This window comes from Grampus griseus (assembly GCF_964374135.1).
Source record: "Grampus griseus genome assembly, chromosome: 8".
NCBI classification, from domain to species: domain Eukaryota; kingdom Metazoa; phylum Chordata; class Mammalia; order Artiodactyla; family Delphinidae; genus Grampus; species Grampus griseus.
In genome coordinates, this window is record NC_139002.1 from 19,461,746 (window position 1) to 19,482,087 (window position 20,342).

Below are 20,342 nucleotides of genomic sequence, written 5' to 3' on the forward strand. Positions count from 1 at the left end.
CTCCCCTAAACAGGTTCGAAATTCAAGCGAGATCCTCTCCTTGGGAATTGCAAAGGCCTTACTAAAATCCAATTCTAAACCTCCCTAGGAAACCTCTAGAAGGCAGCTCTGTTGAAATGGGACTCAGGGTAGATGCTGTGTGTGTCTGTAGGGTCTGTGTCTGGCTAGGGGTGGCTTGGGAAGGGAGAAGGTGGTGATGAAAAGCAATGATAGGGCTGTGTTGGCTGGAGCTGGCCTGAAATTGTGACCTCAGTTATCTCTTGGAGGAAGGGAGTAGAGAAAGCAGGGGTCTGAGGATCTCTGCTTAGACCCTGGGATCATCAGAGTTGAAATGAATCCTAGGCATGGTCCCATGTGCATCTCCATGGGACCTCTGCCATTTACAGGACCACAGGTGCAAGAAAAAAAAAAATCATTTACCTTTTCTAACTGCATTCTTCAAAGTCTTCCCTCAAACTCTTCCCACCAGGATAAGCCAGACACCATTGTCCTTCCGTGATTCACTCCTGACATTCACACGAGTTGTTCCGAGCTCGCCTGGCTTTGAACAGGCAGCCCCACGCCCCTTCTCTGGCTCGTGCAGAATCCTCGCCTTGGAGCTAGACTCAGACCTCAGGATGTGAGGAGAAGCAACCAGCTCTGTGCCCTCTGCCTTTCCTTTTCCTGTGCCAGCCGTTCTAGGACAGACAGAACTCCCAGGGGCACGTTTAACTACAAGTTTTGCCCGAGGCTTAGTCTCAGCGAGAAAGAGAATGGCCCAGGCAGCTAGCAGGGAGCAGGGACATGAAGCAGTCCTCTGAGTGAGCCTTGCCCCGGCCCTCAGGAGTCTCCACTCATCCAACCAGGAGGGGAAAAGACCACCACCCAGGCTGCCGGCTGGTGACTGTCTTCATGGCGATGCTAAGGGCCCAGCAAGAAACCACGGGACGCCCCCTGGTGGTGGTCCTCAGCCCTGGCTGCTCTCCAGCTGATACCAGGATCCTGCCCTGGGGATTCTGGTTTAACTGGTCAAGGGGAGGGCCGGGTACTTTAAAAACCCTGCCACGCCTCACCCAGGAGATCCTGATGTGCAGGCCTGATTTACAGCCTTTGTTCTAGGGCACAACCCCATTCAAAGCTGCTCTCAGGACTCTCTGTGGGGGCTGTAGTCTGTGGCTTGGTGAAGTGTCCATGAGGCTGGTACCACAGCCCAGAGACCACAGGATGGGAGACCTGTGCCGCCAGCTCTGCTAGAACGGACTCGCACTCAGCATGTCCGTGGGGCGACAGGTGTCTTCTGCTCCGCCTCTCTTACCCCACGCCCACGTGACGCTGGTGACTGGTGGTCCCACACTCAGCCCATGAGGCTGACACTCAAAGGCAAGCCTGCGGGTTGGCTGGGGTTGGAGCTGGCCAGTGGCTGGGGCAGAAGATTCCTCTTCTCTGACAATTACACAATATCCTTGGGTTGGAGGGGCTGCTCCAGCAGTGTGAAGAGGGAGAGAGGAGACGTAGAGGACCCCTAGGGCACCTGCCCTGCTCCCACCTGCCGTCCCGCCCTGTCCCCTCCTAACGGTGGGCCAGCCCCGGCACAGCCAGAGAGGAGGGAGAAGCTGCTGGCCGCTGAGCCCAGGACTGGTCACACAAGGCTAGTCTGAGCAATCCCAGGCCTGCCGCAACCTGCCCTGCAACTCGCAGACCAGGTCAGGCCAGCTGATGGGAGCAGGACAGAGCTCCCTGAGCCGTTGCCGAGGAGGAAGTCCCTGCCCGGCAAGCTCCACACCAAGCCCAGACACCTCCCCTCCAGGTGACGTCACCACCGCCCACCTCCCCACATCCGCCCCCGCCTCCTCCCCAGCGGGAACTCACGCATGATCATATACACACCGCACCGCACACGCGCACGCGCACACGCCAGACCAGCCCCCACAGCCGGCCTGCGCCACGGGTCAGTCCACCTCTGAGGCGGGGACTCAGGTCCACAGCTTTATGATGGTCAGATTTGAAACCGGCCACATAACTGGACACAGCCAAGGGTGAGGGGTGAGGCAGGGGGACCAGGGACCAAGCGTCCCATGTAGGATCACTCGTGGGCGGTTGGAGCAGACCCTTCCTTCCCCGCAGGAGATTGTACGGCAGACCTGGGCCCTGGGACCAGAGCCGCCAGGAAGGTGGTCGGTGCAGCAACAGGCTCCTGGCTGGGGCTTTCAACTGGAAGTGGAAAATCCCTCTGAAATTTCAGCTCCTGCCCTTGCACAGAGCACGGGTGTCTGGTTGTCCTGACCACGCCCGGAGAAAGGGGCCAAGTCACACAGACGTGAGCTGGGAGGGAACACTTCCCTCTCCTCTGTGCCTCCCTCCTTCTTCAGAGAGAGTTCTAGGATGCAAGGGCCCCTGTGGACTCAGGGGCAAGGGGTTAAAGGTGGCAGGAACCTTGGGAATAAAGAGGGAACTCACTTTGGGGGCTTGAGTCCAGGTACAGGAGGAAGAGGCTGAGAGTTGGCTAGAGACACACGTGGAGGAAGGGCTGAAAGGAGATCTCTGAGCCGGGGGCCCCTTCCCCAGCTACAACCTCAGTGTTCCTCTCCCCATCCCTCCACCACCCAGGGGACCAGGTTCCCGTCTCCTCTCAAGGTGTAAGGGGCAGCTGGCAAGGACAGGGAAGGGGCCCTGCCAGAAACCCAGCGTCACTTGCACCAACCTCTCTTCCTTACAGGTAAGGAGACTGAAGGTGGTCTAAACTTCCGTCTGGGCTCCAGGCTCAGCCCCGGCCAGAATGGCCAGTGAGGGCTCCTTGCCCTCGAGGAAGGCGACAGTGCCCTGCTTTTAGCTCCAGAGGGCCAGCTGCAGGGGTGTGCAGCCTACCCCGTCCTGGGTGTCCAGGTGGGCACCGGCCTTGACCAGCACCCTGAGGATGGCCATGTTGCCCTTGAGGGCGGCCAGGTGGGCAGGCGTCCAGCCCACCTTGTTGCGGGCGTGGACGTCTGCATGGTGCTCCAGGAGGTTGATGACGCTCAGGAAGGCCCCCCTCTGGACCGCCAGGTGGAGGGGCGTCCAGCCTGACTGCTCGGGAGCATTGGGGTCAGCCCCACACTGCAGCAGTGCGGACACCACCACCTCTGCCCCATGACGGGCGGCCAGGTGCAGGGGGGTCCAGTTCATGCCTCCGGGAGCCCCCACGTCTGCGTGGCTCTCAGCCAGCAGGTGGATGATCTCCAGGTGGCCCTTGTAGGCTGCTAGATGCAGGGGCGTCCAGCCCTGGTGGGTCGGCAGCTCGAGGCTGGCGCCGTACCTGAGCAGCATCTTGCCAACAAGGTGCTTGCCCCTGGCAGTGGCGATGTGCAGTGGGCTGTAGCCTCTCTGGTCAAGGGCATCAGCGGCCGCCCCACTCTTTAATAGGTGTTGGATGGCCCTCACTTTGCCTCGCTCCACCGCCAGGTGCAGCGGTGTCCTCAGGTTTCTCTGCCGAGCATCCAGCTTGGCCCCCTGGCCTGTTAGTAGCTTGACCAGGCTGACATGGCCAAAGTAGGCGGCCACGTGGAGAGGGGTCTTGCCCTCAGCCTCCTGCAGGTTGGGGTCAGCCTGACGGGAGACCAGAAGCCGTGCCACATTCTCAAAGTTGTTCTGTACAGCCAGGTGGAGCGGGGTCCACCCCCCGTGCTCCTGGGCATCCACACGGGCCCCGTGGTCCAGGAGGAGGCGGGCAGTGCGGTCGTCCCCATTCTGGGCTGCGAAGTGCAGCGGGGCCCAGCCGTCCTCGTCCACCAGGTTGGCGTCGGCACCGTGCTTCAGGAGCAGGGCACAGAGGTCGGGGTGCTGGTCCTGGGTGGCGACGAGGAGGGGAGTGTAGCCGCAGGCCGTCTGGCAGTCCACGTCAACCTCCTGGGCCAGCAGAAGCCTCACCCGCTCCAGGCGGCCCTGAGCCACCAGGAAGTGGAGGGCAGTGACCTTGTTCTCACGGATGCGCAGCTGCTCATCACGCAGGACCAGGCTCTCGCCGTCTGAGAGAGTCAGGACCCGCTTCAAGTAGTCTCCTGAGTCTGCTGGGAGGAAGGTGAGATTGAGAAGAGGACCTCTGACCTGTCCAGAGGTCATCTCGGCCATCCCCCCGCCTCCTGGAAGTACCAGCCAGGAACAAAGACATAGGAGTGAGGGCAACGTCTTTCCCGGCATCCCGGATCTCTATGCAGGCTCCACTGCCCTAGAGAACTGACTCTGGCAGCTCTTCCCATAAGGATGAGGCAGAAAGAGGCCGGGGTGCAAATCCTGACTCTACCTCTTGGCATCACGTGTTCTCTGCCTCTTTGAGTTTCCAGCTCCTGATCCGTAAGGGGACACGAACAATGCCCAACCTCATGCTACCACTGGGAGGACAAATCATATCATGTAGGTAAGAACTCCCCCAGCAGTGCTTGGCACAAAGTAAATAAATGCAAATTGGAGATAAATTTGCAGCTGAGCTCCGAGATCTGAACTCCTCCTGAGCCATTAAGGACCCACTTCCTCCTGCTCTACCCAGTGGTGTATTAGAATTAAAAGCAACAATTTCCAAAACAAAAAAAACAAACAAATGAAAATCACTGCTCAGCCCAAACCCCCAGAGATTCTGATTAAATTATTCTAGGTTGGCTCAGGCATCGTATACTTTTTCATTCCCCAAATAATTCTAATATGCAACCGGAGTTGAAAACCAGTGCTCCTCCCCGGCCAGGAAGGGAGGAGTCCGGCCTCAAAAGGACACAGACTTGAAGGGGAAGCAGAGCCAGGCCCCCGGGGGCATGTGCATTTCTGGAGCACAGGGCCGGGTGCCAGGAAAGGGAACCCGGACTCCTGATTTGTGACAGGCCTTGGGGGGAAGCGGGGACAGGATATGGTTTGAGTCCACTTTCTCCTCCGCTGTGGGTTCTCTGGTTCCAGCTGCGCACTCTGGACTCACCGCTGTCTGTTAGCTCCTGGCTGATCTCCTCACTGACCTGGGGAGGGAGAACCAGAAGACAGGGGGCGGATCAGAGGATCAGGGCAGTTCTGGCCTATGCCGGCCTCCACTCCTCCCTTCACCTGTCAGGACTCACATTCCACCCTGTCCTAGGAGACCCCCTCCTCTCTCATCCCTGCCACCAGCTGTGTCTAGGGGAAATCCCCGAGCAGAGGCGGCCCTGCCAGGAAGAGGTGGCCCAGGGCCTTGACTTCCCCTTGGGCCACAGGGAAGGCAGGGCGGCCCTGTGGGTTCAGCCTAGAGCCCCATGGAAGCCCACAGCTGGTTCCCAGGTGAGGGAAAGGACAGCAGAGCCAGGATGACGCTGACCCATAGCAGGTGAGAGCCTGGGAGAGCCGAGGTCTCCCTCTGCAGGACAGGCTCTGTTTAATGTCACGCATGTGAGGGATGGCACGTCCTTCTCAGAGGCTCTGAGCCACGGCTACCGCCAGCCCTTAGAGCATCTTCGAGCAACTTAAGAAAAGGTGTCCCCGAGTGGCTGCCCGGCTTGGCCAGCAGAGCGTGCACTGGCTCCGGTCCCCACCTGCCCCTCAGCCAGGCAGCCTCACGAGGAGGGACCTGTGCGTGCATCCTCAGCGCCTGCCGGAGACCAGGCCCGCCCCACACGCACTCACCTCCCGGGGCCGGCGCAGACACGCTGTGCAGGACACCTTCCTGGCCAGGGCCTCGCTCTCTGGGTCAGCCACAGGACTCTGGAGCAGGGACAGCAGCGTGTCTGTCTCCACTGTGATGTCTGCTCCAAAAAAAGCAAAAGAAAGTGACAGGCTGGGCTGCAGTTCTTCCCCATTTTAAATACCCTAATATGTCCCACGTCCCCCCTCCCAAAACCCATCCCTGGGCTCAGGGGCATCCACACATGCGCACCAGAAGGCCGGCAAGCTAGGGTCCTGCCTTGGCTCAGTGGGGCCACGTTTGGCAAGTCCCTGGCCCTTTTGGAGGGTCAGACCTGTTCCATAAAGCATTGCTAAGATGCTCACGCTTACACACGTGCATACGTTTGCATAGTTCCTAAAGGAGTGGATGACCGCAAGACCCATCCCGCCTGTGATCTCATGGTCTGGGAACATTTTACCAATGAGGACGCTGCAGCCTGAGAGGACGCAGGCTAACTGGAGCCTCAGAAGCAACAGAGCCGGGCCCAGATGCCTTCCAGCAATGAAGGTTTTCTATTCTACCTCCCATAAGGTTACACATTAACCCAAAGAGACCAGACCGCAGTCCTCAGCTGCCACCGGCCCTCTGCCATCCACACCCCCCACCCTCCCACCCCCTGCCAACACCGCACTGTGGTACAGAGTCTGCCCTAGTGCCACGCAGGGCCCTCCCTGCAGAGCTCTCAGGAGTGGCCCGGGGCTTCAACCACTGCTCCTGGCCCGTGGGCCCCCCCAGCCCCACCCATCTCCCTCATCCCTGTGTACATCAGGCTGATGAGAACCTGGAAAGCAGGGCCTCTTCTTGGGGTCCTGGTCCCAACAGCGCCTCATCAGGTCCACCATATGCTGGGCCTCCGCCGGCCACTCATCAGAGACAGGCTGCAGGGAGGGCCGCAGGCCTGCGGCCACTCGCACCATAATGGTCATCATGTTGAAGCCTGTGAGAGGGGGCCCAGGCTATGCGGGTACTGAGGCAGGGCCAGAGGGGATGGGCAGGGGATGGGGGCTCTGAGGATCCTGACAGGGTGGTGCACACAGCAGGGGCCCCATACATGCACAGTAAGTTAGTAACTAGATTGCAGGCTGACTTGAGGCTCCGATTGGAGCAGCTGGGTCTCTGGTCCAGCTCCAACCCCTCCCAGGCCGAGACCGGCCATGGCCCCTCACTGCGGGCTCTTGCTGTCCAAAGATGGCAGGACTGACCAGCAGGCCTAGTTACAGGCTCTGATTTTGAACTTTGCTGGATTATCCAAATTACCTGACAATCTATTTGCCGGACACCTGGGTGGCAGGGTTGGGGGTGAGAGAAACAGGAAAGAGCACTTTGAAGCAAAGGAACTAGAGGCAGAGAGTATGGCCTGGGCTGAGGGTTGCCCTTTCTTTCACCGTCATGTGAGCTCTAGAAAGTAGGGGGAGGAAGGAAGGAGGGTGAGAGGACGGGAACCCTTAAAGAGCAACACAGTCCCCAAGAAAAACCTGCCGCCTGCCCCTGCCCCCACGAACCCCCAGCCTCCCAGTCCCTTCCGGGACCCCATCTGACAGTGCCCCTGTCGCGTGCTACCTGAATACGGTTTCTTCTGAGTGAGGATCTCCCAGATGACAATCCCGAAGCTGCAGATGGGGGAAAGCGCCCCCTGAGTGGCGTCTCGGACATCCAGCAGGGGGGCCCCATGGACCACAAAAACCTAGGCAATGCCTCTCCAGCCAGAATCCCCCCGCATCCCTCCTCCTCCCACGTGGGCAGGGAGGAGCCAGGCCTCATCCTTGTCCTGCCCTTTGGGTCTTGGGGTCCAGGCAGGGCGTTGACCACAAGCTACGTCCTGGGTATGTGGCCTGGAGCCCAGCCTCCCTCTCACCTGTACACATCGTATTTGGGACCTGGACCCTTGTTGCTCTCCAGGAACATCTCAGGGGGGATGTAGCTGAGGGTGCCCTGCAGAGCTGACCTCTTGATGTACTGCATCCAGGCCGACTGTTCCATCCACTTGGACAGGCCGAAGTCTGACACCTGGGAGGAAGCCCGGATGGGGATGGGGGGAAATACAGTCTTGCCTCTAGAAAACTGCCTGAGTTTCTCATCCCTCCCACCATCTTCACTGCCACTGTAGTGTAGCCGCTGAGACCATAAGCTCTCTCCCAGCACTGCCATGTACCACAGGGTGACCTTGAACAAGTTACTTATTTTCTCAGAAACTCCATTTCCTCATCTATAAAAGGGAAACAAGATAAGTACTTAACTCACAGTGCTATCATGAGGATTAAATAAGGAAATATACAAAAGGCACTTAGAACAGTGCCCGGCACATGGTAAGTACTTGGAAGGTGTGGCCATTACCCCAAGGGACTGTGGATAAAGTGGCGTCTTCGGTGAGCTTCTGTTTATCCAACTTTCACGGGCCCTGAAGCATTGACACCATGTATGTTTATCTCTGACGTTGCTTCCATCCATTGATTCATTCATACATCAATAAACTGACAATTCAGAGTGCCAACCAGGCTGGATACTGAGGGTCAGGCAGCAGATAAGAATGATGAAAGCCTCGCGCCCATTACTCTCCTAAGTGGTTATTCAAATAGGGGGTATAGTCGCTAATGAAATAGTTTCACAAATGACTATATACTTACAATTGGGGTTAGCAGTATAAAAAGAGAGGTACGGTGAGGGTATATAACAGGGGCCCACGGGGGTGGATCAGGGAAAACCTCCCTGAGGAGGTGCTGTTTAAGCTGAGACCTGAAAGATGTGTAGGCCTTTACTGGATAAAGAGGGAGTGGGGGAACACTGCTCCTGGCAGTGGAAACAGCATGTGCAAATGTCCTGGGGCAGAAATGAAAGCGGGGCGTGTTTTAGGACCTGAAAAAATGGCCATCATGACCTTTCTTAAGAACATCTCATGTACACACATTCTCACTTGAAGCAAAGAATGGGATAGAGATTATTCTACCCACATTAGAAATGGAAGACTGGCATTCAAAGAGGGGTTTTGCAAACGTCCTGATACCCAGTTTCATGCACCAAATTTCATTGTGCATCTATCTGTTTTAGGTGTGATCCCTGCCTTCAGCATTTATCCATGAAGGGAGCTGCTTAAAACTCTTGACAGGGGACTTCCCTGGTGGTCCAGTGGCTAAGACTCCACACTTCCAATGCGGGGAGCCCGGGTTCGATCCCTGGTCAGGGAACTAGATCCCACATGCATGCCGCAACTAAAAAGCTCCTGCATGCCGCAACTAAAGATCCCGCATGCTGCAACTAAAGGTCCCATATGCCGCAACGAAGACCTGGTGCAGCCAAATAAATAAATATTAAAAACAACAAGAACAACCACAAAAACTCTTGACAGGCAGTAAATAATCCTGTTCATCTGGAGAAGGCTCTGGAGTGAAAGGGGGCAGAGGGGTTCACTAGGGTCCTTACCTTGACATGCATGTGGCTGTCCAGGAGGATGTTGCCTGGCTTGAGGTCCAGGTGGAGAAGTGGTGGGTTCATGCTGTGGAGGAAGTTCATGGCCAAGCCGGTCTCATGGATGATGCGGAACTTGAGCTGCCAGCAGAGGCTGTGAGTGGGCAGCATCTTCTCCAGGGAGCCGTTGGCCATGAACTCCATCACAACACCCAGGGGCTGCTCGCATACCCCGTAGATGGACACGATGTACTGAAACTTGATCTTCTCCATCTTGGTTGCTTCTTCAATGAGGCAATTCACGTCAGAGCTATGGAGGGACAGGAGCGAGAGACAGAAGGAGCTGACCCTTTAATTACAAGAGCAACTAGCAGGACACACAAACTAGACTTGATACCAGGCTGTGCAGACCCAGAGATGCCTTGGGAGCTTGCAAGGTAATGGAGGGGGAAAGAGAGACACGAGATGATGCCCAGTGGATGCACAGATTAGGGCCCAGATGCAACAAGACAGGAAGTAAAGGGGTCTGCAAATGCAGGAGCCAGCCCATTCTACAGACGTGGCCACAAAAAGCCTGCCATTTATTCTGGCCACTTCTATATGTCTACCTCCCCTAGGAGATCGCAAGCCTGTGGAGGACCAAAATTATGCCTCCTGCTTCTCTCTTAAAATATGATTTATTGAGGAACCACCTCACAATGGTCAGAATGGCCATCGTTAAAAAGGCTACAAATAACAAATCCTGGAGAGGATGTGGAAAAAAGGGAACACTCCTACACTTTTGGTGGGAATGTAAATTGGTGCAGCCACTATGGAAAACAGAAAACTAAACATAGAGCTACCGTGTGATCCAGCAATCCCACTCCTCGGCATATATCCAGACAAAACTGTAACTCAAAAAGATACATGTACCCCTATGTTCATAGCAGCACTATTCACAATAGCCAAGACATGGAAACAACCTAAATGCCCATCGACAGATGAGTGGATAAAGAAGATATGGAACATATATGCAATGGAATACTACTCAGCCATAAAAAATGAAATAATGCCACATGTGTAGCAACATGGATACAACTAGAGATTATTATACTAAATGAAGTAAGTCAGAAAGAGAAAGACAAATACCATATGATATCATTTATATGTGGAATCTAAAATATGACACAAATGAACCTATCTATGAAACAGAATCAAGGACACAGAGAACAGACTGGCGATTGCCAAGGGGCAGGGAGTTGGGGGAGGGATGGAGTGGGAGGTGGGGTTAGCAGATGTAAGCTTTTATATAGAGAACAGATAAACAACAAGATCCTACTGTATAGCACAGAGAACTATATTCAATATCCTATGATAAACCATAATGGAAAGGAATATTAAAAAAATAATGTATATATATGTATATGTATATGTATATGTATAACTGAATCACTTTGCTGTACAGCAGAAATTAACACAACATTGTACATCAACTATATCTCAATAAAAAATATTGAAAAAATATATCATTTATTGACTTTTTGATGGTGAAAGTAATATATATACCTTGTAGAACATCTAGGGAATAGAAAAGAAAATTAGGGAATTCCCTGGCGGTCCAGTGGTTAGGACTCAGTGCTTTCACTGTGGGGCCTGGGTTCGATCCCTAGTCGGGGAACTAAGATCCTGCAAGCCTCATGGCACAGCCAAAAAGTAATAATAAAAATAGTAATAATAATTAAATCATCAGTAACCCAACCCTCTAGAGTTGGCCTCTGTTAATAATTTAGCGTATCCTTTTACAATACATTTCAAGGAACGTCTCTCCTTTTCTCCCTCCCTGTCACTCCTTTCTCCTCCACTCCCTCTTGCCATCACATAGCGTGGGCTGTTCTGCGATCTGCTTTTCCCTGTTGGTGTAGCGGAGCACTTCCTGCATCGTTATTCTCTCAAAGCAAGCGCGGTAATGGCTGCATGGGATTCCATTTTGGAGATGAAGTATAAGTTTTCATCTTGGTACTCCCCACAGCACATGGCCACGTACAGCACAAGGCATCTTTGTTGAACTGAACAGAAGTCAATACTTAAAGGAAAGCCTTACAAAATAAGCATTTGCAAACTTTTCACTCTTTTCACTGTACGTGCCACAAAACAGCAAATATGCAAATTGTTATAAATTGTTCTGGGATTGCGGGGATGAAGATTAAGGAGAAATGACATCTTTAAAAAGCAGAGTATTTGCAAAGCTGCACTGGCACTGCAGTCAGAGGCTGCTGGAAATGTGCTCACAGGGCCTCCCTGGGAAACCAGCCAGAGACTCCTCTCCTCCAGGGAAAAGCACCTGCTCTCCCTCGCATCTGGACAGGTTGGCTAGTCCTGGTTTCTGCCGTTCTTGTCTTTACTGCTCTACTGTTCAAGGACTCTCCCCTCAAACCTCTGCAATATTTTTTCTTTTATCTGTCTCCTCTTGTACTTTTGAAGTCACAAGAACTGAGAAGACACCTGTCATGAAGTGGAAAAAGCAAGGGATCTGGGATCGCGTTGCCCTGCTTTCGAATCCCAATTTCACCTTATTCTCTGTATGAACTTGAACAAGCAAACTCTCTGGGCCTCAGTTTCTTAACTGTAAAATGGGAACAACAGTAACTTGCACAACTCCCCTGGACACCCCGACTTCTTGAAAGTGTTTGCTACACCTGTTGTCTTTCTCTTTTCTTCATCTCCCCCCATCCCCTTTCATCTGGTTTCTGGTCTTAATACCTCACTGACAGGCTGTTGCTAGTCACCGATGACCCCCATGTTGCTGGAGCCTACAAGCAATTTTCTCGTTCTCAGTGTAGGGTCAGTGCCTACTTTGCGGGCTCCTATTGTGTGACCTGATCATTAGGCCCAGACCCAGGCCCTCTTCTTTCCTCTTCTTATTCCGTACTCTGTCTCTAGGCAATCTCAGCATCTCCAACTGGGTATTCGACACTTTACGTGTCTAAAGCTGAACTCTTGATTCTCCCCTCAAACCCGCTCCTCCCTCAGCCTTCTCCATCTCAGTGAACGGGGCCTCCATCCCTCTAGCCCTCAAAGATCTTGCTTATCCTGGACTCCTCTCTTCCTCTCCTTCCCACAAGCTGCCCCTCAGCACATTCCGTCAGCTCTACCTTCAAAATATAGCAAGAATCTGACCACTGGTGACCACCTCTATCCATTGGCATCTTGGCCCAAGCCTCCTAACTGGTGCCTTTGCTTCTCTCTCTTCCCCTCCACCAGCAGCCAGAGTGGTACTTTTAAAATGTCAGTCAGAGCATGTCACTGCTCTGCTCAGGACTGTCCAGTGGCTCTCTTCTCATGCAGAATAAAAGTTAAAGTTCTTACAATGGCTTACAAAGCCCTCTATGACCTGCCCCACCATGTCAAGCTTGTTCCCTCCTCAGGACCTTTTGCATTTGCTCGTCCCTCTGCCTAGAACACTAAGAGAGCCTGAGAGAGCCACATGGTTTGCTCTTTCTTTGCTTCAAATCTCTATTCTCAAATAGTACTTAATTAGGAAGGATTTCAAGCCTATAGAAAATAGCAACCCTGCTCCATCAATCCTTATCCCCCCAGAAGAGAATGAAGGAGGAGAAGATGCCCACAGGAAGAGGAGAAAAACAGTGAGAAGGCAGAGTCTGATGGTGAACAGGAAGCTGCAGAAGGGGAAGGGGATGAAGTGAAGGGAGGGGAGAATCTGGATGTGACGGAGAAGGTGATAAATGAGGAAAATGAGGAGGATGAAGGGGAGGAAGAAACTAGGAAAGCTGAAGGAAAGACTCCAAACAACCTGCACAAAAACCCTACCTTGCTTTATCTGTTCTTGAGTTCCGTATTGGCTGGACTACTCAAATGGAGTTGGTAGCTTTTCTTTTAAGGTAGCTGTGATACAAACCCTAGGACACCCACCCACGCAAAGAACCAAAGAAGAGTTCCTGTGACATTCTGCCTTCACCCATTTAGTCCCTCTCGGAAATCTACCACCAAGCATTATAACAAATTTATAGGTGACGACAAAATTATAAGCATTGTCAGAGTTTCGTGTAAGACCCTTGTCGTAGGGTGGAGAGCTGCGATTGGTAAGTCAGCCATGTGTGGCTACCACTTACACTGAGATTGTAACAGCATTTTTCCTTTCTGTACAACAAAGAAGCTTGGTAAATAAAATCTTAACATTTTGGGCAAAAAAGCCCACAAATTACTATTTATTGGAAGATCAAAATTTTTTTTTGGAAGATCAGACTACTCAACTCTCCTTAGGTATTTTAATCAAAGAAAATGTCAGGTGGTTTGTAAGGGATATAGATAAAAATATTTGTTTGTTTGTTAGTTTTCTGTCTTCCTTCATTAGATTATAAACTCCACCAGGGCAGAGACTTTGTTTTGTTCACTTAGTGCTTAGAATGAGTGAATGTCATCTACGTCCTAGCTTCAAATACACCTATAACAAATGATTCACAAATTTTAATACTGTTAGCTCACAGCTTTACTCTGGAGTCTACCTGACAGTTCTTCTTGGTTGTTTAAAGGCACCTTAAACTCAACATGGAAAGCTTTCCTCTCTTCACCCACTTAACTCAGACTCATCTTTCATATTTCAGCTCAAGTGTATCTTCCTCAGAGAAGCCTTTTCTGATCTCAAACTCCAACAATAAGCCTTCATGGAACCACAACTCTCTCCTTTCTTACACCTCTCACAGCAGCACGCTTACATTTGCACGTGGGGTTATCTGATTAATGTCTCTTCTCCCCTATCTGCAAGCTCCAGGAGAATATTTAGAGGGTTATATCTGTGGCATTCATCATTATATCTCAGGGTCCAGCACAGAGCCTGGCACATAGTAGGTGAGCAACAAACATTCATCAGGAGGACAAATGAATGAGATGATGGAAGGAGGATTCAGTGAAGTCATACTCATGAAACTCCTCGTATAGCACTCCACACGTGGCAGGCATTGATTACCGTAAATCCCTTAGCCCTTTCCACCCAAGGATTCCTGGAATTGGGAAGGGAATTGAGATGGGAGTTACTGTCAATGTCTCATGAGTAGTCTTGTCAATGCTTCAAAGGCTGTAAATGATTTGAATAGATCCTAGAATAACCTGACTCTACTCCCAAGCCAGGATGTTGAGGGAGGAAGGTGGGTGAGTCTGGGGCTATCTCACTTTGCCCTTATTCATTAAGCAGGTGGGCGTCTGGGAGTGAGAGAAGGGACTTGGGTGTGTGGGACCGGAGGCTGTGTCTTGGGAGCTTGCCTAGTGACCACAGAGAATGACCAGGAAAGATGCCAATAGGAGTTGCTCCCTGCACCCCCAAGGCGCTCTAGGTGATGTCCCAGGAGGCTTGGGAGGAGGACATGGTTATCATCTCACACTTCACATCCCAGAGTCTCCATGGCTGCACGAGGGGCGAGGGCACAGCCAGTACCAGCAAAGATGGGTTGAAGCAATGGGAAGGCAGAGATGGGTGGAAGCAATGGGAAAGAGGTAGTAAGAGGGAAAAGGAGGCCTGCCAGGGAGTGGTCATAGTACGTATAATGGGACCTGGGAGAAGCCAGAGACAAAAACAAGGACGGAGACAGCAGCATTCCAGGATTGACCTGCTGGCAGTGCCGGTGTGAGGGCTGGACAGGCTCTCAGGCCAGCAGGCTGGGCAGCCTCCACCACCACCCCCTGCAAGCCCCCATCAGCCTGCACGGGCTGGGCTGGGACCACACCAGACAAGAGTTGCCCCTGGTGTGGAACCTGTGATTCCCCCCAGGTCACTGAGCATCACTGAGCCGAGTGCCACAGGCTCTGAGCAAGCCCGGCCCTGCCTGCGCTGCGAGTTAGGGGGTGGGTAGGAGGGTGGCAGAGGGTCATCCAGAGCAGTCATCACCAAGCCGACACCTGGAAGGAAGGTGAGGCTGGAAAGAAGCAGGCGGGACCAGTTTGGGAGGTTGAATGGAACGAAGGCGTATTTGGAGGGTAGTTCCTGCTCACCTCTGACCTCTGTGGATTTCACACATAGGTTTGATTCCACAAACAGAGCCAAGTTTATTTCAGAGCCAGAAACAGACAGGGCTGTGCCTGGGGAGCTCAGGCCACAGGACAGAGTTTAGAAAAGTGGAGAGAACAGTCCTCAGCCTCAACCCGGCCGCCCCTCCCTCGGGAGCTCCCCGGGCCTCGGGTTTTCCTCCGCAAAAGGAGGGGGTAGGCAGGCGGGTACCTGATGGTGTCAGGCTGGAGGCAGCGGGAGCACTTGATGGCGTACTCGGTCCGCCAGCGCTTGTGCCGCGCCTGGAACACCTGGCTGAAGCCGCCGCTCGCCACTGGGCGCCAGGTGCCCTCGAAGTCGTCGCGGGTGAAGACGGGGAGGCCGCCCAGCCGCTGCTCCACGCCCGCGGCCATGGGGTCGGCACGGCCCGGGCCCTCCAAGCCCCGCGCGCTCCCGGCCGGCCGGGCTGCACCCTCCGCTTCCTGCGAGGCAGGTTCCAGGAGGGTGGGGTTGCCAGCGGGGAGGAACTGGTTCAGCCCTGCGAGGGCGGGGAAAGCCAGCCTGAGCCCTGAGGCCGCGGGCAGCGATGGGGGCGCGGACCGGAAAGAGGGTTCGTCTCTGCGCAGCACCCCAAAAGACTCTGCCCCGCCCCAGTATCCTTCCTCAGTCTCGGCCTGAGTAGGTGCTGGGTAGGTGCTGGGAGTGGAAGGTGTCCTGAAATTAGAAACAGGAGTCTGGCCGGAGCAGTTGGCCCCCTTTGATTTGGACCTAACTCTACGCGGAAGTAGATTCATTTATTCATTCAACTTGTAAGTCCTGAGGCTTTATAAAAGGTTCGGGGCCCTGCCAGGGGTCTCCATTGTAGAGCTGGGCGCCTGGAACCCACGCCTCCACAGCAAGTCTGGAGTAAAACGTTGTAACGCGGATTCTCTGGTCTGGATCAGCTGGCTTGGCTGACTTAGCGCTTCCTTTGTTGTTGACGGCTTTTTTGTTTCTTTGCCAGTCAGTCTCCGCATGCAGAAGGTCACCAAGGAGGGGTCAGCAGGACCCATGGGGTGAGAGGCGGGAGCTCCCCTTCTCGGCACTGCTTTTGGCCCCGACCTGAGAGGGATGAGTGCTGGGTCTGGGGTTGACCATGGGGGAGGTGAACTCCTTAGCCCAGTTACTGGGGTGGCTTGTTGCCAGGGGCCAGAGATGAGGCTCAGGGAGCAGCTGGAGCATGACTGGGGCAGCCTGGGAGGAGACGAACACAGAGCAGGGTGGGGCTGTGGAGGAATCTGGTCAAGGGCTCAGTGCGGAGACTTGGGGCAGGAGGGGAGAAGATGCACCTGCAGAGGCAAACGTGGCTTCTGGACAGATGTGAAGCTGTCCTGGTGGGTAAAGTTAGCCAATGGCAGAGGGAAGGGAGGTGTCCCGCGGAAGCACATCTGGGTGGCCTCCCCTTCCTTTCTCCGAACTCCCTACTTCCTTCCTCTTTCCTGGCATCCACTGTGGGAGGTCTCTTGGTCCTTGTCTGGGGATACAGGTGAGGATACAGGAAAGCTTCCTGGTGCTGAACCTGGGCGGGGCGCGGGGTATCTCTGGGTTTTGGGTCCATGGACTTGCCCGCTCACCTGCGAGACCCCCCAGAACAGAGAAAATTATAAGTGCTTGAACAGGTGGCTTTCCCAGGGCCATTCCAGGGCAGGTGCTGCTAAAGGAACTGTCACAGAGCAGTGGAGGGTAGGTCACTTCTCACCTGCAGCTGGGCAGGTGAGCCAAAGTCCACAGGGAACCCCCAGGTGACCATCCTCAAGTTTGAGGAGCCTGCCTACCAGAGGAGGACATGCCTTGCCTTTGGCCCTAACCTGTAGAGCCCTATATCCTGACTCCTGCCAGACTCCTGGGGAGCAGCATGGCCATGATAGGTGAGCAGGGACCCCATGTGGGAGTTGGAGCACTTGCGCTTCCCATAACAATTTACCCGCCTTCCCCAGGATGAATTCTGGTGGGCAGAGTGAAAACTGAAGATTGGCCCGGAGACAGTGCCACTATTGAGCCTTAACTTTGTTCCAAGGTCAGTAGTTCCTTTACCTGCTGTACAAACTTTATAGATATGATCTTGTTTAAATCCACAACAACAGCATGAGGTTAATATCTCCCCATTTGTGAGGGATGGGGGGACCAGGCTTGAAGACAGTAAGTAGTGAATGGCCACATAACTAGTAAGTGGGAGTTGAGATTCAAACCCAGGTCTGTTTGGTCCCTGTGGAAAGGGTTGGGCATAACAGGAGCCTTTAAAGGATATGGGGGAAAAGGAGGGAAGGGGGTCGTGCTCCCTGGAAGAGGGTGGAGGCGATGGAAACTGTTCCAGAGCAGGAGACATACCCCCAAAGACAATGTCAGAGGGAGGCCCTGGCTTGCTTTGGCTAGAGCAAGACAGGGCCCGACAGAACTTACTGCCCCTGGAGCAGCCCTGCCTACTCCCAACAAGTCTCAGACCCTCCCCCAGGGAAGCTTGGAAGATGACAGAGGATATTATTGTCAAGGAGATCAGGAGACCAAGGAGAATGCGTCTCAGCTTCTGCTGGGTGGGTGAGCATGGAGATTGGGAAGGTGGCCCATGGGACCTAAGGAAGGTTGATCTCTGACCCTCAACATGATCTGTCTAGGCCACTGGGGGAAATACCAGGGTCAAATGGCCTGAATCCATCAAGGAAATTCCCCTTGGACCAGTTACACTTGAAGTGGCTCTCTAGGGAGAGCAAGAAACCAGAATCTGCCATTGGCCCTCTGCAGAGACCATCACGGGAGTGCCGGGGAATCATCCCTGTGGGAGGAGATACCCAGGGCTCAAGGCAGGTGTCAGAATCCCGAAGAAAACTCTTCTTCATTTCTTCACAGGGTGGGCGGAGGGACACAAAGGACCTGGCATGTGTTACTGTTGACCTATCTGTTGAAACAGCCAAGCTGAGGGATCAGGCACCTCCGAGGCGTTTGAAGAATCTGGCAAGATAGATATGTGCATGTACCTATAACTACAAAATAGATATATACCTGTAGCTGGGCTCTCTAAAGTGGGCCAGGACAAAAGCCTAGTAGTCTTTGGAAAAACTCTGAGAGAAGTAAGGGGAGGGGCTCTTTCTGAATGTAAAGTCACAGAGGCAAAGAGTTCCTGGATCCCTCATTAAGAGGTAGGGTGATACTTAGGGATCTGGGAAAGAACAATGACAATCTATAGACTGCTGATTTTTTCCCCCAGTGGTCTGAATGCAGAAGTTACTAGGTCCTGCCTGCCTAGGAAGTCCACAGCCAGTGGGTGGAGAGCAGAGAGCTGGAGAGGAAAGCTCCGCATTCACTGCCCTCCTACCCATGAACGGGGATGGGTGCGATGAATGGAAATTAGCTACTAGGGTAGTCTGACCATGATCCAGTCCCACCAGAAAGAGCAAGGAACATGTTCTAACCATAGGAATTTTGCTCCAAGATGCTCCGAGTCCTTCCTGTTGGCTCTATCAATATATTTTACTTTGGCAGATCAGGGATGAAAATTTTCTGGACTCAGAATTATTAAATGAATTTTGGTGTCTGATTGTTCTGGGGGAGGGCCTGCCACCCCCAGACCAGTGAGTTGGTAGTGCAGCTCTGCAATACTTTGAAAGACGCTGAAATCCAGTATGAGCCTTTCCCCAGACCAGAATGACAAGCTCTTTGCATACAGGGAAGTTCCCCAATCTGTCCCCATTCTCCACCCTGCAAACATGTCACAGGACACCTGGATGAGTTGTGGCAGGCTCCAATGTTTGGTAGCCCATGAACCGAGGTGAGGGCAAGGTTAGTCAAGATGAAGGAATGTGTTCAAGAAACCGGGACACCTGCCCAGGAAGGAAGGCTCTCCCAGAAAGAAAGGGAAGGAATGAGGCGGTGGCAGCAGGGCTTAACTGCAAGAGCATGTGAATCAGGTAGACCTGCTTTCAAACCATGGCTTTTTTCCTACCACCTGTCAGCAGTCGGGCCTTGGTCACATTACCAAATCTCTCTAGGTTCCTCCATCTGTGAAATGGGATGATAATATAATACAATACTCATTTCAGATGGTTGCTGAAAGGATTAACCTTTTAAAAATATACCTAAAAGGACACCCATAGGTAAAAACATGAACCAACCTCAACCTCACATTATCAAAAAATTATCTCAAAATGGATCATTGACTTATATGTAAAATGTAAAACTTTTAGAAAAAAGAATAGGTGAAAATATTCTGAACCTAGGGTTAGGCAAAAAGTTCTTAGGCTTAACACCAAAAGCAGAACCCACAAAAAGAAGAGTTGAGGAATTGAACTTACTCAAAATTAAAAAGTTTCACAGTGTGAAAGATCCTGGGATGAGGATGAAATGTCAAACTGCAGACGAAGAGAAAATATTTGCAAAGCACGTATTTGACTAAGTGCTAATTTTCTAGATACCTAAGGAACCCTCCAAATGCAGCAGTAAAAACAAACAAACAAAAAAGCTATCCCATTAGAAAATGGAGAAAAGACATGAACAGACATTTCAATGAAGAGGATATACAGATGGTGTGATAGGGAAGAACAAACCAGACTCCACATTAGGTCTGTTTCTTTTACTGTAATGTTTATATTCTATTGCTTTTGCTTCAAGTTTAGAATGTTGCCTGTAGACTGAAATATACAGGATAGCCCATTCTCAAGTCTCTGACGTTTAAGGGTATAACACTTTTCCATTCAAATAGAGATAAAAAGTGCAGAACAGAGAATAACATTTGTCTTGTTGGATGTTTACAGGAACATTGTGACCTGACCTAGGTGGACAGCTGCAAGAACAAAGGATTCCTACACCAAGAAGTGTGCAACAAACAACCATGCCCCTCCCTCATCTGGCCTTTAAAAATGCTTTGCTGACTATTTACAATAGCCAGGACATGGAAGCAGCCTATGTGTCCATCGACAGATGAATGGATAAAGAAGTTGTGGCACATATGTACAATGCAATATTACTCAGCCATAAAAAAAAACGAAATTGAGTTATTTGTAGTGAGGTGGATGGACCTAGAGTCCGTCATACAGAGTGAAGAAAAACAAATACCGTATGCTAACACATATATATGGAATCTAAAAAAAAAAAAAAAAAAAGGTTCTGAAGAACCTAGGGGCAGGGGCAGGACAGGAATAAAGATGCAGATGTAGAGAATGGACTTGAGGACACAGGGAGGGGGAAGGGTAAGTGAGAGAGTGGCATGGACATACATACACTACCAAATGTAAAATAGATGACTAGTGGGAAGCAGCTGCATAGCACAGGGACATCAGCTCGATGCTTTGTGACCACCTAGAG

The 20,342-nt window shown here is 52.4% G+C and overlaps 1 protein-coding gene across 2 annotated transcripts; it reads right to left on the reverse strand.

Moving 5' to 3' along the window:
• Window positions 1-2,805: 2,805 nt before the first annotated feature.
• ANKK1 (ankyrin repeat and kinase domain containing 1) lies at window positions 2,806-15,421 on the reverse strand (the record flags this gene model as incomplete). Of its 2 annotated transcripts, none has more annotated exons than XM_082660922.1 (8): window positions 2,806-4,019; window positions 4,916-4,952; window positions 5,590-5,708; window positions 6,411-6,566; window positions 7,190-7,239; window positions 7,485-7,636; window positions 9,047-9,341; window positions 15,240-15,421. In XM_082660922.1, the coding sequence occupies 8 exons, from the start codon at window positions 15,419-15,421 to the stop codon at window positions 2,806-2,808; spliced, it is 2,205 nt and encodes a 734-aa protein (XP_082517048.1). The 2 variants fall into 2 exon arrangements, with proteins under 2 accessions (XP_082517048.1, XP_082517047.1); XM_082660921.1 differs by having other exon boundaries at window positions 2,806-4,022.
• Window positions 15,422-20,342: the final 4,921 nt, after the last annotated feature.